The sequence below is a fragment of the Aquarana catesbeiana genome, linkage group LG02 (assembly GCF_042186555.1).
Source record: "Aquarana catesbeiana isolate 2022-GZ linkage group LG02, ASM4218655v1, whole genome shotgun sequence".
Taxonomy (NCBI): domain Eukaryota; kingdom Metazoa; phylum Chordata; class Amphibia; order Anura; family Ranidae; genus Aquarana; species Aquarana catesbeiana.
In genome coordinates, this window is record NC_133325.1 from 10,569,380 (window position 1) to 10,592,370 (window position 22,991).

Sequence of the window (22,991 nt, forward strand, 5' to 3'; positions counted from 1 at the left end):
TTCAGGGAAACATGTTACTCCCGGCATGCCTCAGTTTTGTAGCAAGCAGTACAGACAGCAAGATCATATAGTGGTGGGATCCGTGTCCCTCAAAGGACTCCAAGAAAAAGGATTTTATGGAGAGTATAGTATAAACATCCCATTTTTTTGACCATCGGAGGAACATGGGACGTCTTTATCTTCAGGACATCAAAACAGAGTCCAACTGAATGGTGGATAACCGCAAACAAAAAATCGCTAAGAGACCCAACGTGAACCATATGAAAACTGGGGACTGCCAGGAACACAAGAGTCACCTGAAGGACTATACAACCAAAGCGGACACCAGATGAGGCCTCAACCCCAATCTGGTAACAAGGAGAATACCAAGGGGTACCTTAGCAGAGGAAACCAAGCTTGACCCCAAAACAAGAACATTCACATAGGAGAAGACTTAAAAATGGAGCACTCAGAATCTGGTGCCGCTATGCATTGTAGACAGTTTCTAACTTCAGCATTGAAGCTTTGACAATAAAACCTGGAAGCCGATTGGTTTCTGTGCAGAGCTGCGCCAGATTTTGCACTCCATCTTTAGTAAATCTCCCCATAGTGAGGAGCTTCTAAATGAGAATACAGATCTGGAAGACCACAAGCTTGGAAGCAGATTCAATCCATCCAGAAAGGTGGAAAAACAAAAAAATAACCCCCCCCCCTCCAAAACTTCTAGGGGGGAGCTGGAGCCAGACAGAGGACCCTGAAGACTATGTCCATAAGGAGGTAAGATGAAAGACAACCAAGACCAGAGGGGTCATAGGGCACAAATATTCTGAACCCATTATAGGAGCAGAGAATATAGCTGTCGGGGCAGACATTCACACCAAAGGCAATGACTTCCAGGGTCAGGGTTCTCAAGAAGAGGCTCCTGCCTCCAGGAAATTTCCTTCATAATGATGTCAAGAGTTGGTCTGAAAAAAAGACATCCCTCAAAAGACCAAGAGTCCAGATTGCAGACAACACCTTCAGAAGGCAAGGAACAAACGTCCCCAGAACCATACGTAGAGTGTAATCATTGGATCACCTGATGCAGCGGGACCACCCCCTTTCTGAAGAGAAACCACTGCATGGTCACCACATAAACTTGGGCAAAGCCCCATGAACTTGCCTTTACACCAGCATCCCTCCCCCAGGTACACTTGCTCAGTTTTTAAAAGCCCCTTTCCATGATAAATTCTCAGGGTTCTGTTGGGTCATACCAACTCTTCCAGTTCTTTTGACCTTAGAAGAATGTGCTTTACAACTGGCTGTGTGTTTTTTGGTCATGGTCCCGATTTAGAATGAATTTGTGATCAGACACCTCCCTGATGGTATGGCATGATGGTGAAGGATTTGTCTGCACTGTATTGCATGGAGACCTTTCATTCTGACTAAACTTCAACTCCATGTGCTGAAACGCAGCCCCAAACCTGCAACGAAACCCCACCATGCTTCACAGTTGCCTGCCGATACTCATCCTTGTACACCCTGCAGGCCTTCAGCAAACCCATTGCTTTCTACAACACCTGAACATTTCATATTTGGATTCCAGTCTTGAGCCCCTTCTGCTGGATTTTCTACACAGCAGCGTTTTCATGAACAGACAATCCCCTTGGCCAGGTTTTCACATCAGAGGCTTTTTAGGTGCAAGTCTTCCATTTTGACCAGACAGCTCTGGACTGTAGACAGGATTACCAAGACCCCTCTGGTTTCCACCAGGTCTGAGCGATGGTATCACTGGACATTTTACATTTGTGAAGGGATGAGGTGTCTCTTCTGCGCCGTTTCCTTGGCAGATCGTTGGGTTAGGTCTTCAACGTTGTCTCCTTGGCGCAGTTCACAGTGATAGGGAGGATATAAAGCTGTCCTGATAATATTTACTATACAGAAGGGAGCCAACTGAGCACAAGGAACCTATGGCTGGTACGGCAACCCTGAACTCCTCACCCTGCGGACCTACTACATAGAGAACAGAATCTGATGTTTCCTTTGAAGATCTGGACACCAAATATCCATCTGAAGGTCTTTCTCAAATGATGTACTATGCAGGTTATTAAAAATAAATAAATGAATAGAAACAAATCATGACATTGGGAAGCATCCTCACAAGGGCCCGGACAGTCTGCACAATGCTGGAGCTCCGACATATACCACAGCATTGTACAGAGATCCGAGTCCATCTATTGTCCCCACCAGGAACCCCCCCACATACAACATGCAGTGGTAACTGGACACAGGACCCCAGTGCTGGAGCTCCGACATATACCACAGCATTGTACAGAGATCCGAGTCCATCTATTGTCCCCACCAGGAACCTCCCCCCCACATACAACATGCAGTGGTAACTGGACACAGGACCCCAGTGCTGGAGCTCCCGACATATACCACAGCGTTGTACAGAGATCCGAGTCCATCTATTGTCCCCACCAAACAGAGGCCTCCACCCACCCGGGTTTTCTCACATAGGGATGTACCATGTATACATGTGCAGGCCGTCCCCATTCATGTCAATGGGGACACAGGGGCTGCTCTGCGGGCCCCTGACACACCGCTTGCATAGGGGGAGACATGGACCCGCACTGAGGTCACACTGGGGAGCAGCAGACATTGCACCCCAAGTGACATGAACGAGAGTCTGCACCGGGATACACTGAACACCTGTACAATCTGTGTGAGCAAACACGGCCCTGAATAGGTGAACACCCCACATGAACTGGACCATGCTCTTCAGTGCTACTCCCCTCCCCCCGCCCACATACCTCCATGCAGGTATAAAGCGCTGGAGCTCCAACCTATACCACAGTGCTGTACAGAAATCTATTGTCCCCACCAAAATAGAGACCTCCTTCATGTGGGCCTCTGAGATCACTCACCTGGGTGAGGGCCGGGTTTTCTCACATAGGGATGTACAGGTGTTCCATGTATACCTGTGCAGGCCGCCCCATTCACATCAATGGGGACACAGGAGTGGCTCTGCGGGCCCCTGAAGTCACCGCCTGCATGGGGAGCCATGGACCTGCACTGAGGTCACACTGGGAGCTGCAGACATTGCAACCCAATGAATGGTCTGCATGGGGGACACAATGAACACCTGTCTATCCTGTGTGAGCCCGGAATGGGGGTACACCCCAACTACACCCACATGAACCGGACCATGCACCCCCCCCCACCCCACAGTGATAGCTGGACACATGACCACAGTGCTACTAAACAGTCATATGGGCTGTAATGGGGGAGGGAACGACCCCGCCACCATCTTTTACACTCCATATTCCTGGGACAGACCATGTGATTGATGAATGGGGGGGGGGGGTGTTAGGAGGAGGAGCCTTTCACCCACCATTCTGTGTACTCCTCTGTGATTGAGGGGGGGGGGGTCCCTGACTGGGGTCTTACATGGGACACAGGGGGGGGGGGGTTGGAGGAGCAGCCATTCACCTACCATTCTGTGTTCCTGTGCCTCCTCTGATTGGGGAGGGGCTGGAGTCCCTGACTGGGGGTCTTACATGGGACACAGGGGGGGGGGGGGGGTGTAGGAGGAGCAGCCATTCACCTACCATTCTGTGTTCCTGTGCCTCCTCTGATTGGGGAGGGGCTGGAGTCCCTGACTGGGGTCTTACATGGGACACGGGGGGGGGGGGGGGGGGTAGGAGGAGCAGCCATTCACCTACCATTCTGTGTTCCTGTGCCTCCTCTGATAGGGGAGGGGCTGGAGTCCCTGACTGGGGTCTTACATGGGACACAGGGGGGGGGGGGGGGGGTGTAGGAGGAGCAGCCATTCACCTACCATTCTGTGTTCCTGTGCCTCCTCTGATTGGGGAGGGGCTGGAGTCCCTGACTGGGGTCTTACATGGGACACGGGGGGGGGGGGGGGGTAGGAGGAGCAGCCATTCACCTACCATTCTGTGTTCCTGTGCCTCCTCTGATTGGGGAGGGGCTGGAGTCCCTGACTGGGGTCTTACATGGTACAGGGGGGGGGGGGGGGGTTAGGAGGAGCAGCCATTCACCTACCATTCCGTGTTCTCCTCTGTGATTGGGGGGGGGGGAGCTGGAGTCCCTGACTGGGGTCTTACATGGGACACGGGGGGGGGGGGGGTAGGAGGAGCAGCCATTCACCTACCATTCTGTGTTCCTGTGCCTCCTCTGATTGGGGAGGGGCTGGAGTCCCTGACTGGGGTCTTACATGGTACAGGGGGGGGGGGGGGGGTTAGGAGGAGCAGCCATTCACCTACCATTCCGTGTTCTCCTCTGTGATTGGGGGGGGGGGGGAGCTGGAGTCCCTGACTGGGGTCTTACATGGGACACGGGGGGGGGGGGGGGTAGGAGGAGCAGCCATTCACCTACCATTCTGTGTTCCTGTGCCTCCTCTGATTGGGGAGGGGCTGGAGTCCCTGACTGGGGTCTTACATGGGACACAGGGGGGGGGGTAGGAGAGCAGCCATTCACCTACCATTCTGTGTTCCTGTGCCTCCTCTGATAGGGGAGGGGCTGGAGTCCCTGACTGGGGTCTTACATGGGACACGGAGGGGGGGGGGGGGGTAGTAGGAGGAGCAGCCATTCACCTACCATTCCGTGTTCTCCTCTGTGATTGGGGGGGGGGGGAGCTGGAGTCCCTGACTGGGGTCTTACATGGGACACGGAGGGGGGGGGGGGGGGGTAGTAGGAGGAGCAGCCATTCACCTACCATTCTGTGTTCTCCTCTGTGATTGGGGAGGGGCTGGAGTCCCTGACTGGGGTCTTACATGGGACACAGGGGGGGGGGGGGTAGGAGGAGCAGCCATTCACCTACCATTCTGTGTTCCTGTGCCTCCTCTGATAGGGGAGGGGCTGGAGTCCCTGACTGGGGTCTTACATGGGACACGGAGGGGGGGGGGGGGGGGGGGGGGTAGTAGGAGGAGCAGCCATTCACCTACCATTCTGTGTTCTCCTCTGTGATTGGAGGGGGGGGGGGGTCTTACACTGGCCATACCTGAGCTGGTAATGCAGGAACCGGTTGAGATTCAATCGGTTATTGGGCAGATCGATTGATTTGGGTACACTCAGCCTGCTGGATTCTCTTGCAATAATTGCTAGAGGCTGCTATATCCACTGGCGACAATCATGGTCTTCTACTGGTGATAATGCCCCCCCGCCCCCGTTGGGAGCAGACAATGGTGGATCCCCCTGTCAGCACTCTGTGTTGATTGGGGGGGGAGAGAATTTGCACTGTGTGTGGCCGGCATTACACTGTAGAATTTTACTATCTCCTCTATATAAACAATGTTATCAATATGTATCCAAGTCAGGAAAACCCTCATACTTCATAGCAGATAGGAGATTGTACAATCAGATTGTATACAGTGTACAGCCAGATTTATTTACCACCCCCCCTTCCTTGTCCCAGCTGGGACTTCATCTACAGAAAACCATTCTGAGCCCTAAATAACAGAATTCCGATAAATTTGAGGTTTTCTTTAATGAGAGATGGGAGGAGATTTATCAGGAGGAGGAGGAGATCACACAATACATTGTACAATGGAAAGACAATCAATAAAGCTCCAGAGATCTGAATGAGATGAAGGAATGTCGTACAGAGTGAGGTTTATCATCTCCAGTTCTCCAACTACCCCCCAACAGGTCGTGTTTTCAGGATTCCCATTATATTGATTTCACTGCCTTAGTAATTACCAGTCGTTTCATCGGAGGGAAATCCTGAAAACACGACCTGTTGGGGGTAGCTGAGAAACCTTGGTGTATGTCATGATCATTACACTGTATGTATGTTATAGATCTAGTATGAGCAGTGACCCCCCCCCCCCCCATGCTGTATACGGTATGAGCATTACACTATACACACGTCGTACACAGTAGGATATACAGTAGAGTATACGGTAGGATATGGTTGTACCAGAACACGGCTCACCCCGTATATCACTATATTAGATAACGTGGGGTACATGACAGGACATCTTCCTCACCACGGGGTTATGCTGCCACCTTCAGGTGAGACAGGTTTCCACACCCAGCCAATATCCCATCCTCCTGTAGATGGCAGTACAACCCGACTATGTGAAATTCTGTGTCCTCTATGGATGAGAAAGATAACACCTCCCACTTTATAGTCAACCCCCCCCCCCCACCCAACCAACCCACCCCCACCCAACGCTCTACTGAGCAGCAAAGACGTCATGACTACGCTGACATTTATGAAGGGAACCCCCCCACAGCCTGGAGGGGAGTCCTCAATCTGTGGATACATTAAATAGGTTGTCAAGGAGATCAACACAGGATAGGTGCTCATGGGGGATTTACTGTGCCCCCCCCATTGTGGAGGTCCCTTCACATCATCTGATTTTGGGGGGGCTCCTGTGGACAGAGTACATGTCCTATCCTTGTGGATGAAGGAATTTTTTTACCCATCCACTCTCTTTTTATACATTCTTTGTAGAAAAACCTAGACAATGTCATCAGTCTGCACTGTCTTCATCCTGACGAAACGCGTAGGACCTGAGAACGCGTAGATGTAGAAGAGCATTGTATTCTACATAGTGTATTATGTATATAGAGATAAGCAATGTGTCTATGGTCAGGGGTAGGGCTTCTATGGTGTTTGCATGTTGGGTGGGCTTCCCATTTACTGGAAATGATCTATTTGTAACAATGGATGTCTCATCTGATTGGCGGTCAGTCATTAGTCACATGTGTTGATCAGCCTGACAACCTCTTCAATATATTTGTGGAAATCTGACAATTGGGATTTGTGAGGTGATCGACTCTGCACAATGGATCACCTATAGATGTGCGGGATTCCACCTATAGATCTCTATGTATAGAATATAATATATCCAACAATCATTTCTCCTATATATTTATATCCCATCTCCATTCATCTGACCACAATCATCAGATATCTTCCTGTACTCTCCTCCTCTGAACACTTACCTGTTACATTGTTCCCAGTTATCTCTGCCCTATAAAATACCTCCCCCCCTTTTATGTTGGAGAGGGAGGTGTTCTGTAACACATTCCCTTTCCTAAGGTGACAACACAGCTCAGTATGGAGGTCACCCTCTAATCTGACCAATCACCGGGGTGGGATTATTACAGATCAACTCCTTCATTACCAAATCCAGTCACCAGGAGCTGCACCCCCAACATCCACTCCAACCTGCCCATCACCAAGTGTTCATTCCGAGGATAGAGAACCCCTCCCCCTCCCAACATCAGATCAGTACATGGGATGGACAGACATGACACCAAGCACACCGCCTTCTCATTTATTCCTCAATCTTCATCCAGACACCACAGTAAGAGGTCGGGGTTCCCAGCCACACCCTCTCACCCTCTCTACCTGTGGTGGAGGACTGAGCTTTCCATCCAGGGTGGCCTGCGCTGGGGGAGGTGCTTGTTGTCCAGGGGGCGGGAGAGTCGCGGATTTTATCTTCTTATTCTCTGCTGTAGAAGCCGACCCGTCATCTTCCTCGTCCGAGTCCTGCAGGCCGTACTTCGAGAAATGCTTCACCTGCCAACATACAGCAAAGGTAAGTCAAAGACCATCATACCTTCCACTATCACCCAGCAGTCAAAAGGCCCCCCCAGCCCTACCATCGCCGGGCTGCCACACGTCCCCCCCAACCCTACCATCGCCTACATGTCCCCCCAACCCTACCATCGCCCGGCCGCCACACGTCCCCCCCCAACCATCGCCTACACGTCCCCCCAACCCTTCCATTACCCGGCCGCCACACGTCCCCCCCACCCCTACCATCGCCCGGCCGCCACACGTCCCCCCAACCATCGCCTACACATCCCCCCAACCCTTCCATTACCCGGGCCGCCACACATCCCCCCCAACCCTACCATCGCCTGGCCGCCACACGTCCCCCCCAACCATCGCCTACACATCCCCCCAACCCTTCCATCACCCGGCCGCCACACGTCCCCCCCCAACCCTACCATCGCCTGGCCGCCACACGTCCCCCCCAACCCTACCATCGCCTGGCCGCCCCACGTCCCCCCAACCCTACCATCGCCTGGCCGCCCCACGTCCCCCCCAACCCTACCATCGCCTGGCCGCCCCACGTCCCCCCCCAACCCTACCATCGCCTGGCCGCCCCACGTCCCCCCCAACCCTACCATCGCCTGGCCGCCCCACGTCCCCCCCAACCCTACCATCGCCTGGCCGCCCCACGTCCCCCCAACCCTACCATCGCCTGGCCGCCACACGTCCCCCCCAACCTACCATCGCCTGGCCGCCACACGTCCCCCCCAACCCTACCATCGCCTGGCCGCCACACGTCCCCCCCCAACCCTACCATCGCCTGGCCGCCACACGTCCCCCCCAACCCTACCATCGCCTGGCCGCCACACGTCCCCCCCAACCCTACCATCGCCTGGCCGCCACACGTCCCCCCCAACCCTACCATCGCCTGGCCGCCACACGTCCCCCCCAACCCTACCATCGCCTGGCCGCCACACGTCCCCCCCAACCCTACCATCGCCTGGCCGCCACACGTCCCCCCCAACCCTACCATCGCCTGGCCGCCACACGTCCCCCCCCAACCCTACCATCGCCTACATGTCCCCCCAACCCTACCATCGCCCCGGCCGCCACACGTCCCCCCCCAACCATCGCCTTCACGTCCCCCCAACCCTTCCATTACCCGGCCGCCACACATCCCCCCCAACCCTACCATCGCCTGGCCGCCACACATCCCCCCCAACCCTACCATCGCCTGGCCGCCACACGTCCCCCCCAACCCTACCATCGCCTGGCCGCCACACGTCCCCCCCAACCCCTACCATCGCCTGGCCGCCCACGTCCCCCCAACCCTACCATCGCCTGGCCGCCACACGTCCCCCCCAACCCTACCATCTCCTGGCCGCCACACGTCCCCCCCAACCCTACCATCGCCTGGCCGCCACACGTCCCCCCCCAACCCTACCATCGCCTGGCCGCCACACGTCCCCCCCAACCCTACCATCTCCTGGCCGCCACACGTCCCCCCCAACCCTACCATCGCCTGGCCGCCACACGTCCCCCCCAACCCTACCATCGCCTGGCCGCCACAACGTCCCCCCCAACCCTACCATCGCCTGGCCGCCACACGTCCCCCCCAACCCTACCATCACCCGGCGGCCACACGGCCTCCCCAACCCTATCATCGTCGGGCCACCACATGTCCCCCCCAACCCTTCCATCACCCAGCCGCCAAACGGCCCCCCCCTACCCTACCATCGCCCAGCCGCCACATGGCCCCCCCCAACCCTACCATCGCCCAGCCGCCACACAGTCCAACAACCCTTCCATCGCCGGCAACCACACAGCCCCCCAACCCTACTATCGCCCGGCCGCCCCATGGCCCCCCAACCCTACCATCGCCCGGCAACCACACGTCCCCCGCAACCCTACCATCGCCCACACAACCCTTCCATCACTGCCCACACGTCCCAACCCTTCCATCTTCCGGCAACCACATGGCGCCCCAACCCTTCCATCATCCGGCAACCACATGGCGCCCCAACCCTTCCATCTTCCGGCAACCACATGGCGGCCCCAACCCTTCCATCATCCGGCAACCACATGGCGCCCCAACCCTTCCATCATCCGGCAACCACATGGCGCCCCAACCTTTCCATCGCCCGGCAACAACACGTCTCCCGCAACCCTTCCATCATCCGGCAACCACATGGCGCCCCAACCCTTCCATCATCCGGCAACCACATGGCGCCCCAACCTTTCCATCGCCCGGCAACAACACGTCCCCCGCAACCCTTCCATCATCCGGCAACCACATGGCGCCCCAACCTTTCCATCGTCCGGCAACCACATGGCCCCCCCAACCCTTCCATCGTCCAGCAACCACATGGCCCCCCAACCCTTCCATCATCCGGCAACCACATGGCACCCCAACCTTTCCATCGCCCGGCAACACGTCCCCCGCAACCCTTCCATCGCCCGGCAACCACATGGCGCCCCAACCTTTCCATCGCCCGGCAACAACACGTCCCACGCAACCCTTCCATCGTCCGGCAACCACATGGCGCCCCAACCCTTCCATCGTCCAGCCACCATACGGCCCTCGCTCTATCACACAGCAAAGGACAATGACATTACACCCAGGATCCAGTCTCTGGACGGTACTCATGAACTATAGATGGAAGTCATACAGACAGATGGGAGGATGTACTCACCCTGAACACCCAGGACCCGGTCTCGGGACGGTACTCCTTGAACTGGGCTCCCTGCTTGCGGGAAGCGGCCTCCAGCTTGCTTTTGTAGTTCATCTCAGCCAGTTGCTCGGGGCTCTTAATCAGCTCTCGGGTGGTCTTATTGATTGGCCAGACTTCATTCAGGGTCACTTCAGCAGCCCTGGGGGGGGGGGGGGGGGGGGGGGGACAATATGAAGAAAACATTTTACAAGATTTCACCGTATTTCTGCCATACAAGAAAATCCGAGCCCAACGTTTTCGTCTATCATCCACTGAGAGATACAGCTTGGTAGTAAGACACCTAGAGAGTTATACTGCCACCTGGAGGAGGAATGGACACCAACTGAAGGACACCCTCCTCCACATCTACAGTACTCAGTTCTGCCTAAAATGAAGGGCTTTGTGCCAAATTTGGATTTTGGAACATCCGCCAGCTGCCTTGATGGCCGCTCCCCGCCCCTCCACAGTTCATCGCTCCAATGAGAAGCAGACCAGGAGCAATGGTGACTGACAGTCAGCATCGCTCTGCTTGGGGAGGAGTGAGAACAGAGCCATCGGCCTGATGCGCCATCCACCAAGGTAAGAAGGATTAGCCATAAAAAAAAAAAAAAAAGAAGAAGACGACAACCCCCCCCCCCTTTCACTCAGGAACAGAGCTAAGGCTGTCAATCACAGGCTGTGTGCTGGAGCTCCTCCTGTCACCTTTTATCTCTTGGTGTCAGGAAAACTTGTCAGAAGTGACTCATGCAGATAGCGGAGGAAGGAGCCAGCAGACAGAAATGACACTTAGTGCTCTGGACTAAGACAAGGACACACCGAACCGATAAACCAAGGAGACTACCCGGGAGGGAGGGGGGGGGGGTGGAAGCGGCCCCCGGAGGAGACTACCCGAGAAAGGGGGGGGGGGATTGGGAGCAGCCCCCAGAGGAGAATACCCCGGAGGAGACCGCCCGGGAGGGGGGGGGGGGGCCCTGGAGGAGACCACCCGGGAGGGGGAGCGGCCCCCGGAGGAGACTACCCCGGGGGGGAGGAGGGGGGGTTTGGGAGAATGAGCAGCCCCCGGAGGAGACTATCCTAGACTGAAACCAACTCCTGGAGAAGATTTCCTCCACTAGCAGTCTATAATCACTACTGAGGAATGATTGAGGAGCTTTATACCTGTTCAGGCCTTCTCCCACTGGCGGCTTGTTTGTGTCATCGGTGTACACGATCACCTCCTTATTCCGTATATGGACGATTTCATCCAGGTTCATGTTAGTCACATTCACCAGTCCCTCAAAGAAAATGGACCCGTAGCCTGAAATAAAAAAGATAGTTGGAAAAAGTACAAGACAAAAGTTCTACTATAGAACCAATTACGGCATTCAACGCTCTTCTTTATAATGGTCCTCTATGGATCACTAAACTGCTGTGTCTGTTCCCACCCATTACACTAAATTCCTGTCAATGGGCCCCAATTGTACTTATCCAACCCATGCACAACGTTGATATCGGGCGATTTTCTTCCCTGGAGAGTCCTATTAGCCATTACATACTGAGCAGTCCAGGCCTACTGCGGGTCCAAGTCCAGTACCCAAGGTATACACCGAGGGTCCACCCTCATAATTTGAGTGGATCCTTCAACTTTCAGAAGTCAAACTTCCTACAATTGTGAGATCTCAGGAGAACCCTCAGCTCTCAGAGAGCCATCTTCATAGAGACTAATGCGTGTGGTTCTCAAAGTGTGAGAAAACGAGGAGGAGTATTGGTTCTCAATCCCCCCCGGGGTAAAGTAGAGGGGGAGTACTGGTCCTCCAGGGATAGAGCACAGGATTAGGGGGTGCTCAGTGTTGTAGAGGATTGGCACAGTATACTTTTCTGTATAGGAATTACCCATATAGGGCACCCACCTTTGCGGCCGATGGTGAAGCCATCTACAATGCACTCTCCATTGTCATCCATCATGTTGGCCAGCTCCTCCATGGATGGGATGGTGTAGTAACCTTCTCTGGACAGAACGATGCCTGGAAAAAACACAAAGCATTAGTTATCATGGAGGAACATACAAAGGAAAGGACTCTGCGGTTCTCTAGGAGTAGAGGGCGATATGAACCTGCAGGGTGTGGTGGGACGTCATTCATGATCTCCTCCTCGTTGAGGGAATTCTCATCCACGCTGACATCCAGTCCCCTGCTCCTCAGGCTGGGCCTCATGTTCAGGGCCAAGATGGTGTCATCCATGCTGTCCATATGCTTGTCCTGGCTGGAGGGGAGAGGTTTGGATAATGGAGGAGGGTAGAACGTGGACACCTCCTCTTCATGGTTCTCTTCCACTCTGTGATTTTCATTGGACCTTAAAAATAAAAAAATAAAAATAATGGAGGTCCACCCCTTCCATATATAGGAGGTACGTAAAACTCAGATTGTGAGACATCACAAGTTGGCGGATGAACCAATACCTGTCTCCGGTCTCATTGTAGCTGGTGGGGGAGTTCACCTCATTGGCTGCCTCGGCATTGGAAGGAGATAAGAGGGAGCTGATGTTGGAGGAGCTCTTCAGGACCAGCTTCTTGATGCTCTTCCTTGGAGGAAAAACACAAATAATCGTTCGGTAAGTCATCGTCTCTGCAATGGGCCGTAATCTGCCGATAGATGCCTGGACCTGGCAACGCACAGATCAGAGGCGGTCCCTTACCAGAAGACCACCCCCACACAGATATACTGTAACCCTAAAAGCAGATCAGAGATCTGAAGGTCACCCCATACAGATGCCTGTACCCCATAATCAGATCAGAGATGGTCCCTTACCTGAAGGTCACCCCCATACAGATGCCTGTACCCCATAATCAGAGCAGAGGTGGTCCCTTACCTGAAGGTCACCCCACACAGGTTAATGCCTGTACCCCATAAATCAGATCAGAGGTGGTCCCTTACCTGAAGGTCACCCCCATACAGGTTAATGCCTGTACCCCATAATCAGATCAGAGATGGTCCCTTACCTGAAGGTCACCCCCATACAGATGCCTGTACCCCATAATCAGAGCAGAGGTGGTCCCTTACCTGAAGGTCACCCACACACAGGTTAATGCCTGTACCCCATAATCAGATCAGAGGTGGTCCCTTACCTGAAGGTCACCCCCCCACACAGGTTAATGCCTGTACCCCATAATCAGATCAGAGATGGTCCCTTACCTGAAGGTCACCCCCATACAGATGCCTGTACCCCATAATCAGAGCAGAGGTGGTCCCTTACCTGAAGGTCACCCCACACAGGTTAATGCCTGTACCCCATAAATCAGATCAGAGGTGGTCCCTTACCTGAAGGTCACCCCCCCCACACAGGTTAATGCCTGTACCCCATAATCAGATCAGAGGTGGTCCCTTCCCAAAAAGCCACATCCAACAATCAGATCAGAGATGGTCCCTTACCTGAAGGTCACCCCCATACAGATGCCTGTACCCCATAATCAGAGCAGAGGTGGTCCCTTACCTGAAGGTCACCCCACACAGGTTAATGCCTGTACCCCATAAATCAGATCAGAGGTGGTCCCTTACCTGAAGGTCACCCCCCCCACACAGGTTAATGCCTGTACCCCATAAATCAGATCAGAGGTGGTCCCTTCCCAAAAAGCCACATCCAACAATCAGATCAGAGATGGTCCCTTACCTGAAGGTCACCCCACACACAGGTTAATGCCTGTACCCCATAATCAGATCAGAGGTGGTCCCTTACCTGAAGGTCACCCCCATACAGATGCCTGTACCCCATAATCAGATCAGAGGTGGTCCCTTACCTGAAGGTCACCCCCCCACACAGGTTAATGCCTGTACCCCATAATCAGATCAGGGGTGGTCCCATCCCAAAAAGCCACATCCAACAATCAGATCAGAGATGGTCCCTTACCTGAAGGTCACCCCCCACACAGGTTAATGCCTGTACCCCATAATCAGATCAGAGGTGGTCCTTTACCTGAAGGTCACCCCCATACAGATGCCTGTACCCCATAATCAGATCAGAGGTGGTCCCTTACCTGAAGGTCACCCCCCCACACAGGTTAATGCCTGTACCCCATAATCAGATCAGGGGTGGTCCCTTCCCAAAAAGCCACATCCAACAATCAGATCAGAGATGGTCCCTTACCTGAAGGTCACCCCACACAGGTTAATGCCTGTACCCCATAAATCAGATCAGAGGTGGTCCCTTACCTGAAGGTCACCCCCATACAGATGCCTGTACCCCATAATCAGATCAGAGGTGGTCCTTTACCTGAAGGTCACCCCCCCACACAGGTTAATGCCTGTACCCCATAATCAGATCAGAGGTGGTCCCGTCTCCTCACTCCGTATGCTTACCCAAGTCCTCTCTCCAGCGCTGTGCCCGTCTACAGCAGGTCATGCCTCTCTGTTGACAGAGGCAGCCATTGGCTCCTGCTGCTATCAATCAAATCTTGTGAGCAGAGAGCGGGGCTGAGCCAGAATGTGTATCAATAGACGCACACAGCCCAGCTCAGGATTGAGCCCTAATAGCAAGCGGCTTGTTATGGGGGCACACGGAGGAAGAGCGGAGAGGGGGACCCCGGAAGAGGAGGATGGGGGGTCGCTCTGTGCAATATGATTAGCCCTCAAAGATTCCACTCGCCTGCTCGCATTTTGCAAGTGGAATTTAGTGCAGGGCGAGTGAGGAGCGGGGGATGGACCAGGCTGAAGTGATCAGCCGGACCGGACTGCCCTGGCGTCGCTTTGAGCTGAGGCTGCAGCGCTCCCCTCTCTCCTCTAATGTATCACACAGTTGGCATTACCCGCTGTGTGTCACGGAGCTGGGTCTGTGTTCGGCGGCGTGGTGTAAGGTCCCGCCCCCCTAGACCGGCTCGTGTGATAGCCGGAACAGAATCAATCTACTATTACATGAGGCGGTCTAGGGGGGCGGGACCTTACACCACGCTGCCGAACACAGACCCAGCTCCGTGACACACAGCGGGTAATGCCAACTGTGGGCGTAATCCATCATCCAAGTGAGGGCGCATTGATGACGGGGGGGGCACAGTGAGGGCGCATTGATGACGGGGGGGGGGCACAGTGAGGGCGCATTGATGGCCGGGGGGGGGCACAGTGAGGGCGCATTGATGGCCGGGGGGGGGCACAGTGAGGGCGCATTGATGGCCGGGGGGGGGGCACAGTGAGGGCGCATTGATGGCCGGGGGGGGGGCACAGTGAGGGCGCATTGATGGCCGGGGGGGGCACAGTGAGGGCGCATTGATGGCCGGGGGGGCACAGTGAGGGCGCATTGATGGCCGGGGGGCACAGTGAGGGCGCATTGATGGCCGGGGGGCACAGTGAGGGCGCATTGATGGCCGGGGGGCACAGTGAGGGCGCATTGATGGCCGGGGGGCACAGTGAGGGCGCATTGATGGCCGGGGGGGGGCACAGTGAGGGCGCATTGATGGCCGGGGGGGGGCACAGTGAGGGCGCATTGATGGCCGGGGGGGGGCACAGTGAGGGCGCATTGATGGCCGGGGGGGGGCACAGTGAGGGCGCATTGATGGCCGGGGGGGGGCACAGTGAGGGCGCATTGATGGCCGGGGGGGGCACAGTGAGGGCGCATTGATGGCCGGGGGGGGCACAGTGAGGGCGCATTGATGGCCGGGGGGGGCACAGTGAGGGCGCATTGATGGCCGGGGGGGGGGGCACAGTGAGGGCGCATTGATGGCCGGGGGGGGCACAGTGAGGGCGCATTGATGGCCGGGGGGGGGCACAGTGAGGGCGCATTGATGGCCGGGGGGGGGCACAGTGAGGGCGCATTGATGGCCGGGGGGGGCACAGTGAGGGCGCATTGATGGCCGGGGGGGCACAGTGAGGGCGCATTGATGGCCGGGGGGCACAGTGAGGGCGCATTGATGGCCGGGGGGCACAGTGAGGGCGCATTGATGGCCGGGGGGCACAGTGAGGGCGCATTGATGGCCGGGGGGCACAGTGAGGGCGCATTGATGGCCGGGGGGCACAGTGAGGGCGCATTGATGGCCGGGGGGCACAGTGAGGGCGCATTGATGACGGGGGGGGGCACAGTGAGGGCGCATTGATGACCGGGGGGCACAGTGAGGGCGCATTGATGGCCGGGGGGGGCACAGTGAGGGCGCATGGATGACCGGGGGGCACAGTGAGGGCGCATGGATGACCGGGGGGCACAGTGAGGGCGCATTGATGACCGGGGGGCACAGTGAGGGCGCATTGATGACCGGGGGGCACAGTGAGGGCGCATTGATGACGGGGGGCACAGTGAGGGCGCATTGATGACGGGGGGCACAGTGAGGGCGCATTGATGACGGGGGGGCACAGTGAGGGCGCATTGATGACGGGGGGCACAGTGAGGGCGCATTGATGACGGGGGGCACAGTGAGGGCGCATTGATGACGGGGGGGCACAGTGAGGGCGCATTGATGACGGGGGGCACAGTGAGGGCGCATTGATGACGGTGGGGGGGGGGGGGGGGGCACAATGAGGGTGCATTGATGAGATAATTTACAAAGGTGTGTTTAGGGGCGGGGCAGCGGAGGGGTTGGGCGGGGCATCTGGTGGCGAGTAACTCTTGAACCCGGACGTAGAAGATGTTTATTAATAAAAAATGACCTTTACAGAAATGTTGAGCTTTTTATTTCTATGAACTCTCACAGGGAAGGGTTAGATCTGAGCTGGAATGGGGGAGGGGGGGAATCTTCTATATAGAGATTTCTTCCTGTTGTGTCTCCTGGACAGGAAGTGATGGCCCATCTTCAGGTGACGGGAACTCCTCCTCCTCCTCTTCATGTCTCCTCCTCCTCTGTAATAGACCTCATGGATTTATATCGGCCCCCCCAGCTGACCACTGGAGTGACCACACAACACATCTACTTACTTCGGCATGAAAGTTCCGCCCGTCATTGGCGGTTCGTCATCGTCCAACCCATCGAAGAGCTGCGACTTGGCGCTCCCTGTTGTGCTCAGCGCTTTGGGGCGCACCCTGGCCGCGGGACGGGGGGTCAGCTTGTAATGCGTGGGCGTGGTCAGTGCTTTCTGGGCAGCCGGGTTGGTGGGCTTCAGACGCTGAAACAAAAATACACGCAATGCGTTGGAATCAACGTCACTACAAAGAATCCTCATTACCGAGCCCAAAAGGTAGGCTCCGCCTCCATACCACCCCCCACTTTCTCACTATAGCCCCAGCACTCCTGAGTCCCTTACTACCCCCGCCCAGTGCACAATCCTGTCCAGGATTAATAATTTACAGGCAAGTCAGAACTCCGCTTATCCCAATCATACAGTATAGACACCGGAGCTTCTTCTTCCACCATGGAATGTCCCCGAGAAATCAATCAACAGCTCCGCCCAATCCCTGTACTGAGGGGAAGTTCCATGACACCCCTTGTGACATCCCCAATAGCCCCGCCCAAGCTCTGTACTGAGGGGACGTTCCATGACACCCCTTGTGACATCCCCAATAGCCCCGCCCAAGCTCTGTACTGAGGGGAAGTTCCATGACACCCATTGTGACATCACCAATAGCCCCGCCCAAGCTCTGTACTGAGGGGAAGTTCCATGACACCCCTTGTGACATCCCCAATAGCCCCGCCCAAGCTCTGTACTGAGGGGAAGTTCCATGACACCCCTTGTGACATCATCAATAGCTCCGCCCAAGATCTGTACTGAGGGGAAGTTCTATGACACCCCTTGGGACATCACCAATAGCTCCGCCCAAGCTCTGTACTGAGGGGAAGTTCCATGACACCCCTTGGGACATCACCAATAGCTCCGCCCAAGCTCTGTACTGAGGGGAAGTTCCATGACACCCCTTGTGACATCACCAATAGCTCCGCCCACGCTCTGTACTGAGGGGAAGTTCCATGACACCCCTTGTGACATCACCAATAGCTCCGCCCAAGCTCTGTACTGAGGGGAAGTTCCATGACACCCCTTGTGACATCACCAATAGCTCCGCCCACGCTCTGTACTGAGGGGAAGTTCCATGACACCCCTTGTGACATCACCAATAGCTCCGCCCAAGCTCTGTACTGAGAGGAAGTTCCATGACACCCCTTGTGACATCACCAATAGCTCCGCCCAAGCTCTGTACTGAGGGGAAGTTCCATGACACCCCTTGTGACATCCCCAATAGCCCCGCCCAAGCTCTGTACTGAGGGGAAGTTCCATGACACCCCTTGTGACATCATCAATAGCTCCGCCCAAGATCTGTACTGAGGGGAAGTTCTATGACACCCCTTGGGACATCACCAATAGCTCCGCCCAAGCTCTGTACTGAGGGGAAGTTCCATGACACCCCTTGGGACATCACCAATAGCTCCGCCCAAGCTCTGTACTGAGGGGAAGTTCCATGACACCCCTTGTGACATCACCAATAGCTCCGCCCACGCTCTGTACTGAGGGGAAGTTCCATGACACCCCTTGTGACATCACCAATAGCTCCGCCCAAGCTCTGTACTGAGGGGAAGTTCCATGACACCCCTTGTGACATCACCAATAGCTCCGCCCACGCTCTGTACTGAGGGGAAGTTCCATGACACCCCTTGTGACATCACCAATAGCTCCGCCCAAGCTCTGTACTGAGAGGAAGTTCCATGACACCCCTTGTGACATCACCAATAGCTCCGCCCACGCTCTGTACTGAGGGGAAGTTCCATGACACCCCTTGTGACATCACCAATAGCTCCGCCCACGCTCTGTACTGAGGGGAAGTTCCATGACACCCCTTGTGACATCCCCAATAGCTCCACCCACGCTCTGTACTGAGGGGAAGTTCCATGACACCCTCTGTGACATCACCAATAGCTCCGCCCACACTCTGTACTGAGGGGAAGTTCCATGACACCCTCTGTGACATCACCAATAGCTCCGCCCACGCTCTGTACTGAGGGGAAATTCCATGACACACATCCAGGATTGAATTGGGTGTGACAGGGATGAGGTTTTGCACCAATGTCCTGCAGAGGTGACTTTATAGAAATCACACAGTCTCAGGGACCAGGCTCTTCTTCCTGCCAGTGCCTCTGGAACTCACCTCCTCTTTCTTCTTGGGGTCATCGATGAGATTTCTGAAGAGAGGGGAGTCCCCATATGGAGAGTAGGCCAGGGCATTGATCTGTTGCTGGAGAGCCAATTGCTGGACAGCCGCTGCATTGGGGTCACTCAGAGCTAGATGAGACAATAAAGGGGGTCAGTGATGGGACACAGACATGAGACAATAAAGGGGGTCAGTGACGGGACAGACATGAGACAATAAAGGGGGTCAGTGACGGGACAGACATGAGACAATAAAGGGGGTCAGTGACGGGACACAGACATGAGACAATAAAGGGGGTCAGTGAGGACACAGACATGAGACAATAAAGGGGGGTCAGTGAGGACACAGACATGAGACAATAAAGGGGGTCAGTGACGGGACACAGACCTGAGACAATAAAGGGGGTCAGCGAGGGGACACAGACAATAAAAGGGGTCAGTGACAGGACACAGACATGAGACAATAAAGGGGGTCAGTGACGGGACACAGACATGAGACAATAAAGGGGGTCAGTGACGGGACACAGACATGAGACAACAATAAAGGGGGTCAGTGAGGACACAGACATGAGACAATAAAGGGGGTCAGTGAGGACACAGACATGAGACAATAAAGGGGGTCAGTGACGGGACACAGACATGAGACAATAAAGGGGGTCAGTGACGGGACACAGACATGAGACAACAATAAAGGGGGTCAGTGAGGACACAGACATGAGACAATAAAGGGGGTCAGTGACGGGACACAGACATGAGACAATAAAGGGGGTCAGTGACGGGACACAGACATGAGACAATAAAGGGGGTCAGTGACGGGACACAGACATGAGACAATAAAGGGGGTCAGTGACGACACAGACATGAGACAATAAAGGGGGTCAGTGACGGGACAGACATGAGACAATAAAGGGGGTCAGTGACGGGACAGACATGAGACAATAAAGGGGGTCAGTGACGGGACACAGACATGAGACAATAAAGGGGGTCAGTGACGGGACACAGACATGAGACAATAAAGGGGGTCAGTGACGGGACAGACATGAGACAATAAAGGGGGTCAGTGAGGACACAGACATGAGACAATAAAGGGGGTCAGTGACGGGACACAGACATGAGACAATAAAGGGGGTCAGTGAGGACACAGACATGAGACAATAAAGGGGGTCAGTGACGGGACACAGACATGAGACAATAAAGGGGGTCAGTGAGGACACAGACATGAGACAATAAAGGGGGTCAGTGACGGGACACAGACATGAGACAATAAAGGGGGTCAGTGAGGACACAGACATGAGACAATAAAGGGGGTCAGTGACGGGACAGACATGAGACAATAAAGGGGGTCAGTGACGGGACAGACATGAGACAATAAAGGGGGTCAGTGACGGGACAGACATGAGACAATAAAGGGGGTCAGTGACGGGACAGACATGAGACAATAAAGGGGGTCAGTGACGGGACACAGACATGAGACAATAAAGGGGGTCAGTGACGGGACACAGACATGAGACAATAAAGGGGGTCAGTGACGGGACACAGGCATGAGACAAAGGGGGGTCAGTGAGGACACAGACATGAGACAATAAAGGGGGTCAGTGACGGGACACGGACAGCAGCACAGTGTGGGTGGGGGGTGTCCTGGTTTACTTCAGGGCACAACATTGATATTTTCACAAGTGAACCTCCTTTAAGTCAGATACTCACCAACAGGGGCCTGAGCACCACCAAACCCCAAGCCACCGCTAGCGGCATTAAACGCGGTTGTGCCAAATGCTCCGGTACCGAGGGCCCCGATCTTCTGCTGGTTGTTTCCAAACAGCGTGTTCTGTCCTGTATTCAGACCTGGGAGAGAGAATGGAGGATGATGAACAGACGTCCGAATATCACTTATAAAGAATGAAGTCATTTTGTGCAGTCAGTAAAACCAAAACTCCTTCATATGCCTGAAAAGTTTGAATCTAAGAGAATACCGGCCATAGGTCCCCAATCTCACAGTGCACACTCCACTAGGTCCCTCGAGTCCCCAACCCCACAGAGCGCACACTCCATAGGTCCCCCCAATCCCAGAGGGCACACTCCATAGGTCCCCCCAATCCCAGAGGGCACACGCCATAGGTCCCCCCAATCCCAGAGGGCACACGCCATAGGTCCCCCCAATCCCAGAGGGCACACGCCATAGGTCCCCCCAATCCCAGAGGGCACACGCCATAGGTCCCCCCAATCCCAGAGGGCACACGCCATAGGTCCCCCCAATCCCAGAGGGCACACGCCATAGGTCCCCCAATCCCAGAGCGCACACGCCATAGGTCCCCCAATCCCAGAGCGCACACGCCATAGGTCCCCCAATCCCAGAGCGCACACGCCATAGGTCCCCCAATCCCAGAGCGCACACTCCAATAGGTCCCCAATCCCAGAGCGCACACGCCATAGGTCCCCAATCCCAGAGCGCACACTCCATAGAACCCCCAATCCCAGAGCGCACACGCCATAGGTCCCCAATCCCAGAGCGCACACTCCATAGGTCCCCCAATCCCAGAGCGCACACTCCATAGGTCCCCCAATCCCAGAGCGCACACTCCATAGGTCCCCCAATCCCAGAGCGCACACGCCATAGGTCCCCAATCCCAGAGCGCACACTCCATAGAACCCCCAATCCCAGAGCGCACACTCCATAGAACCCCCAATCCCAGAGCGCACACGCCATAGGTCCCCAATCCCAGAGCGCACACTCCATAGGTCCCCCAATCCCAGAGCGCACACGCCATAGGTCCCCAATCCCAGAGCGCACACTCCATAGGTCCCCCAATCCCAGAGCGCACACGCCATAGGTCCCCCAATCCCAGAGCGCACACTCCAATAGGTCCCCAATCCCAGAGCGCACACGCCATAGGTCCCCAATCCCAGAGCGCACACTCCATAGGTCCCCCAATCCCAGAGCGCACACGCCATAGGTCCCCCAATCCCAGAGTGCACACTCCATAGAACCCCCAATCCCAGAGCGCACACGCCATAGGTCCCCAATCCCAGAGCGCACACTCCATAGGTCCCCCAATCCCAGAGCGCACACGCCATAGGTCCCCCAATCCCAGAGCGCACACGCCATAGGTCCCCCAATCCCAGAGCGCACACGCCATAGGTCCCCCAATCCCAGAGCGCACACGCCATAGGTCCCCAATCCCAGAGCGCACACTCCATAGGTCCCCCAATCCCAGAGCGCACACTCCATAGGTCCCCCAATCCCAGAGCGCACACTCCATAGGTCCCCCAATCCCAGAGCGCACACTCCATAGGTCCCCCAATCCCAGAGCGCACACGCCATAGGTCCCCCAATCCCAGAGCGCACACTCCATAGGTCCCCCAATCCCAGAGCGCACACTCCATAGGTCCCCCAATCCCAGAGCGCACACTCCATAGGTCCCCCAATCCCAGAGCGCACACTCCATAGGTCCCCCAATCCCAGAGCGCACACTCCATAGGTCCCCCAATCCCAGAGCGCACACTCCATAGGTCCCCCAATCCCAGAGCGCACACTCCATAGGTCCCCCAATCCCAGAGCGCACACTCCATAGGTCCCCCAATCCCAGAGCGCACACTCCATAGGTCCCCCAATCCCAGAGCGCACACTCCATAGGTCCCCCAATCCCAGAGCGCACACTCCATAGAACCCCCAATCCCAGAGCGCACACTCCATAGAACCCCCAATCCCAGAGCGCACACTCCATAGGTCCCCCAATCCCAGAGCGCACACGCCATAGGTCCCCC

At 55.6% G+C, this 22,991-nt stretch overlaps 1 protein-coding gene across 1 annotated transcript in view; it reads right to left on the bottom strand.

Moving 5' to 3' along the window:
- Positions 1-22,991, bottom strand: part of NUP98 (nucleoporin 98 and 96 precursor) — a 94,666-nt gene that overhangs the window by 18,168 nt on the left and 53,507 nt on the right. Inside the window, exons 16-20 of the mRNA XM_073612545.1 lie at positions 12,296-12,534; positions 12,093-12,206; positions 11,362-11,500; positions 10,186-10,363; positions 7,343-7,513 (exon numbers count right to left, since the gene is read on the bottom strand). Coding sequence (XP_073468646.1) covers positions 7,343-7,513; positions 10,186-10,363; positions 11,362-11,500; positions 12,093-12,206; positions 12,296-12,534 — 841 coding nt within the window. The remainder of the gene's footprint in view (positions 1-7,342; positions 7,514-10,185; positions 10,364-11,361; positions 11,501-12,092; positions 12,207-12,295; positions 12,535-22,991) is intronic.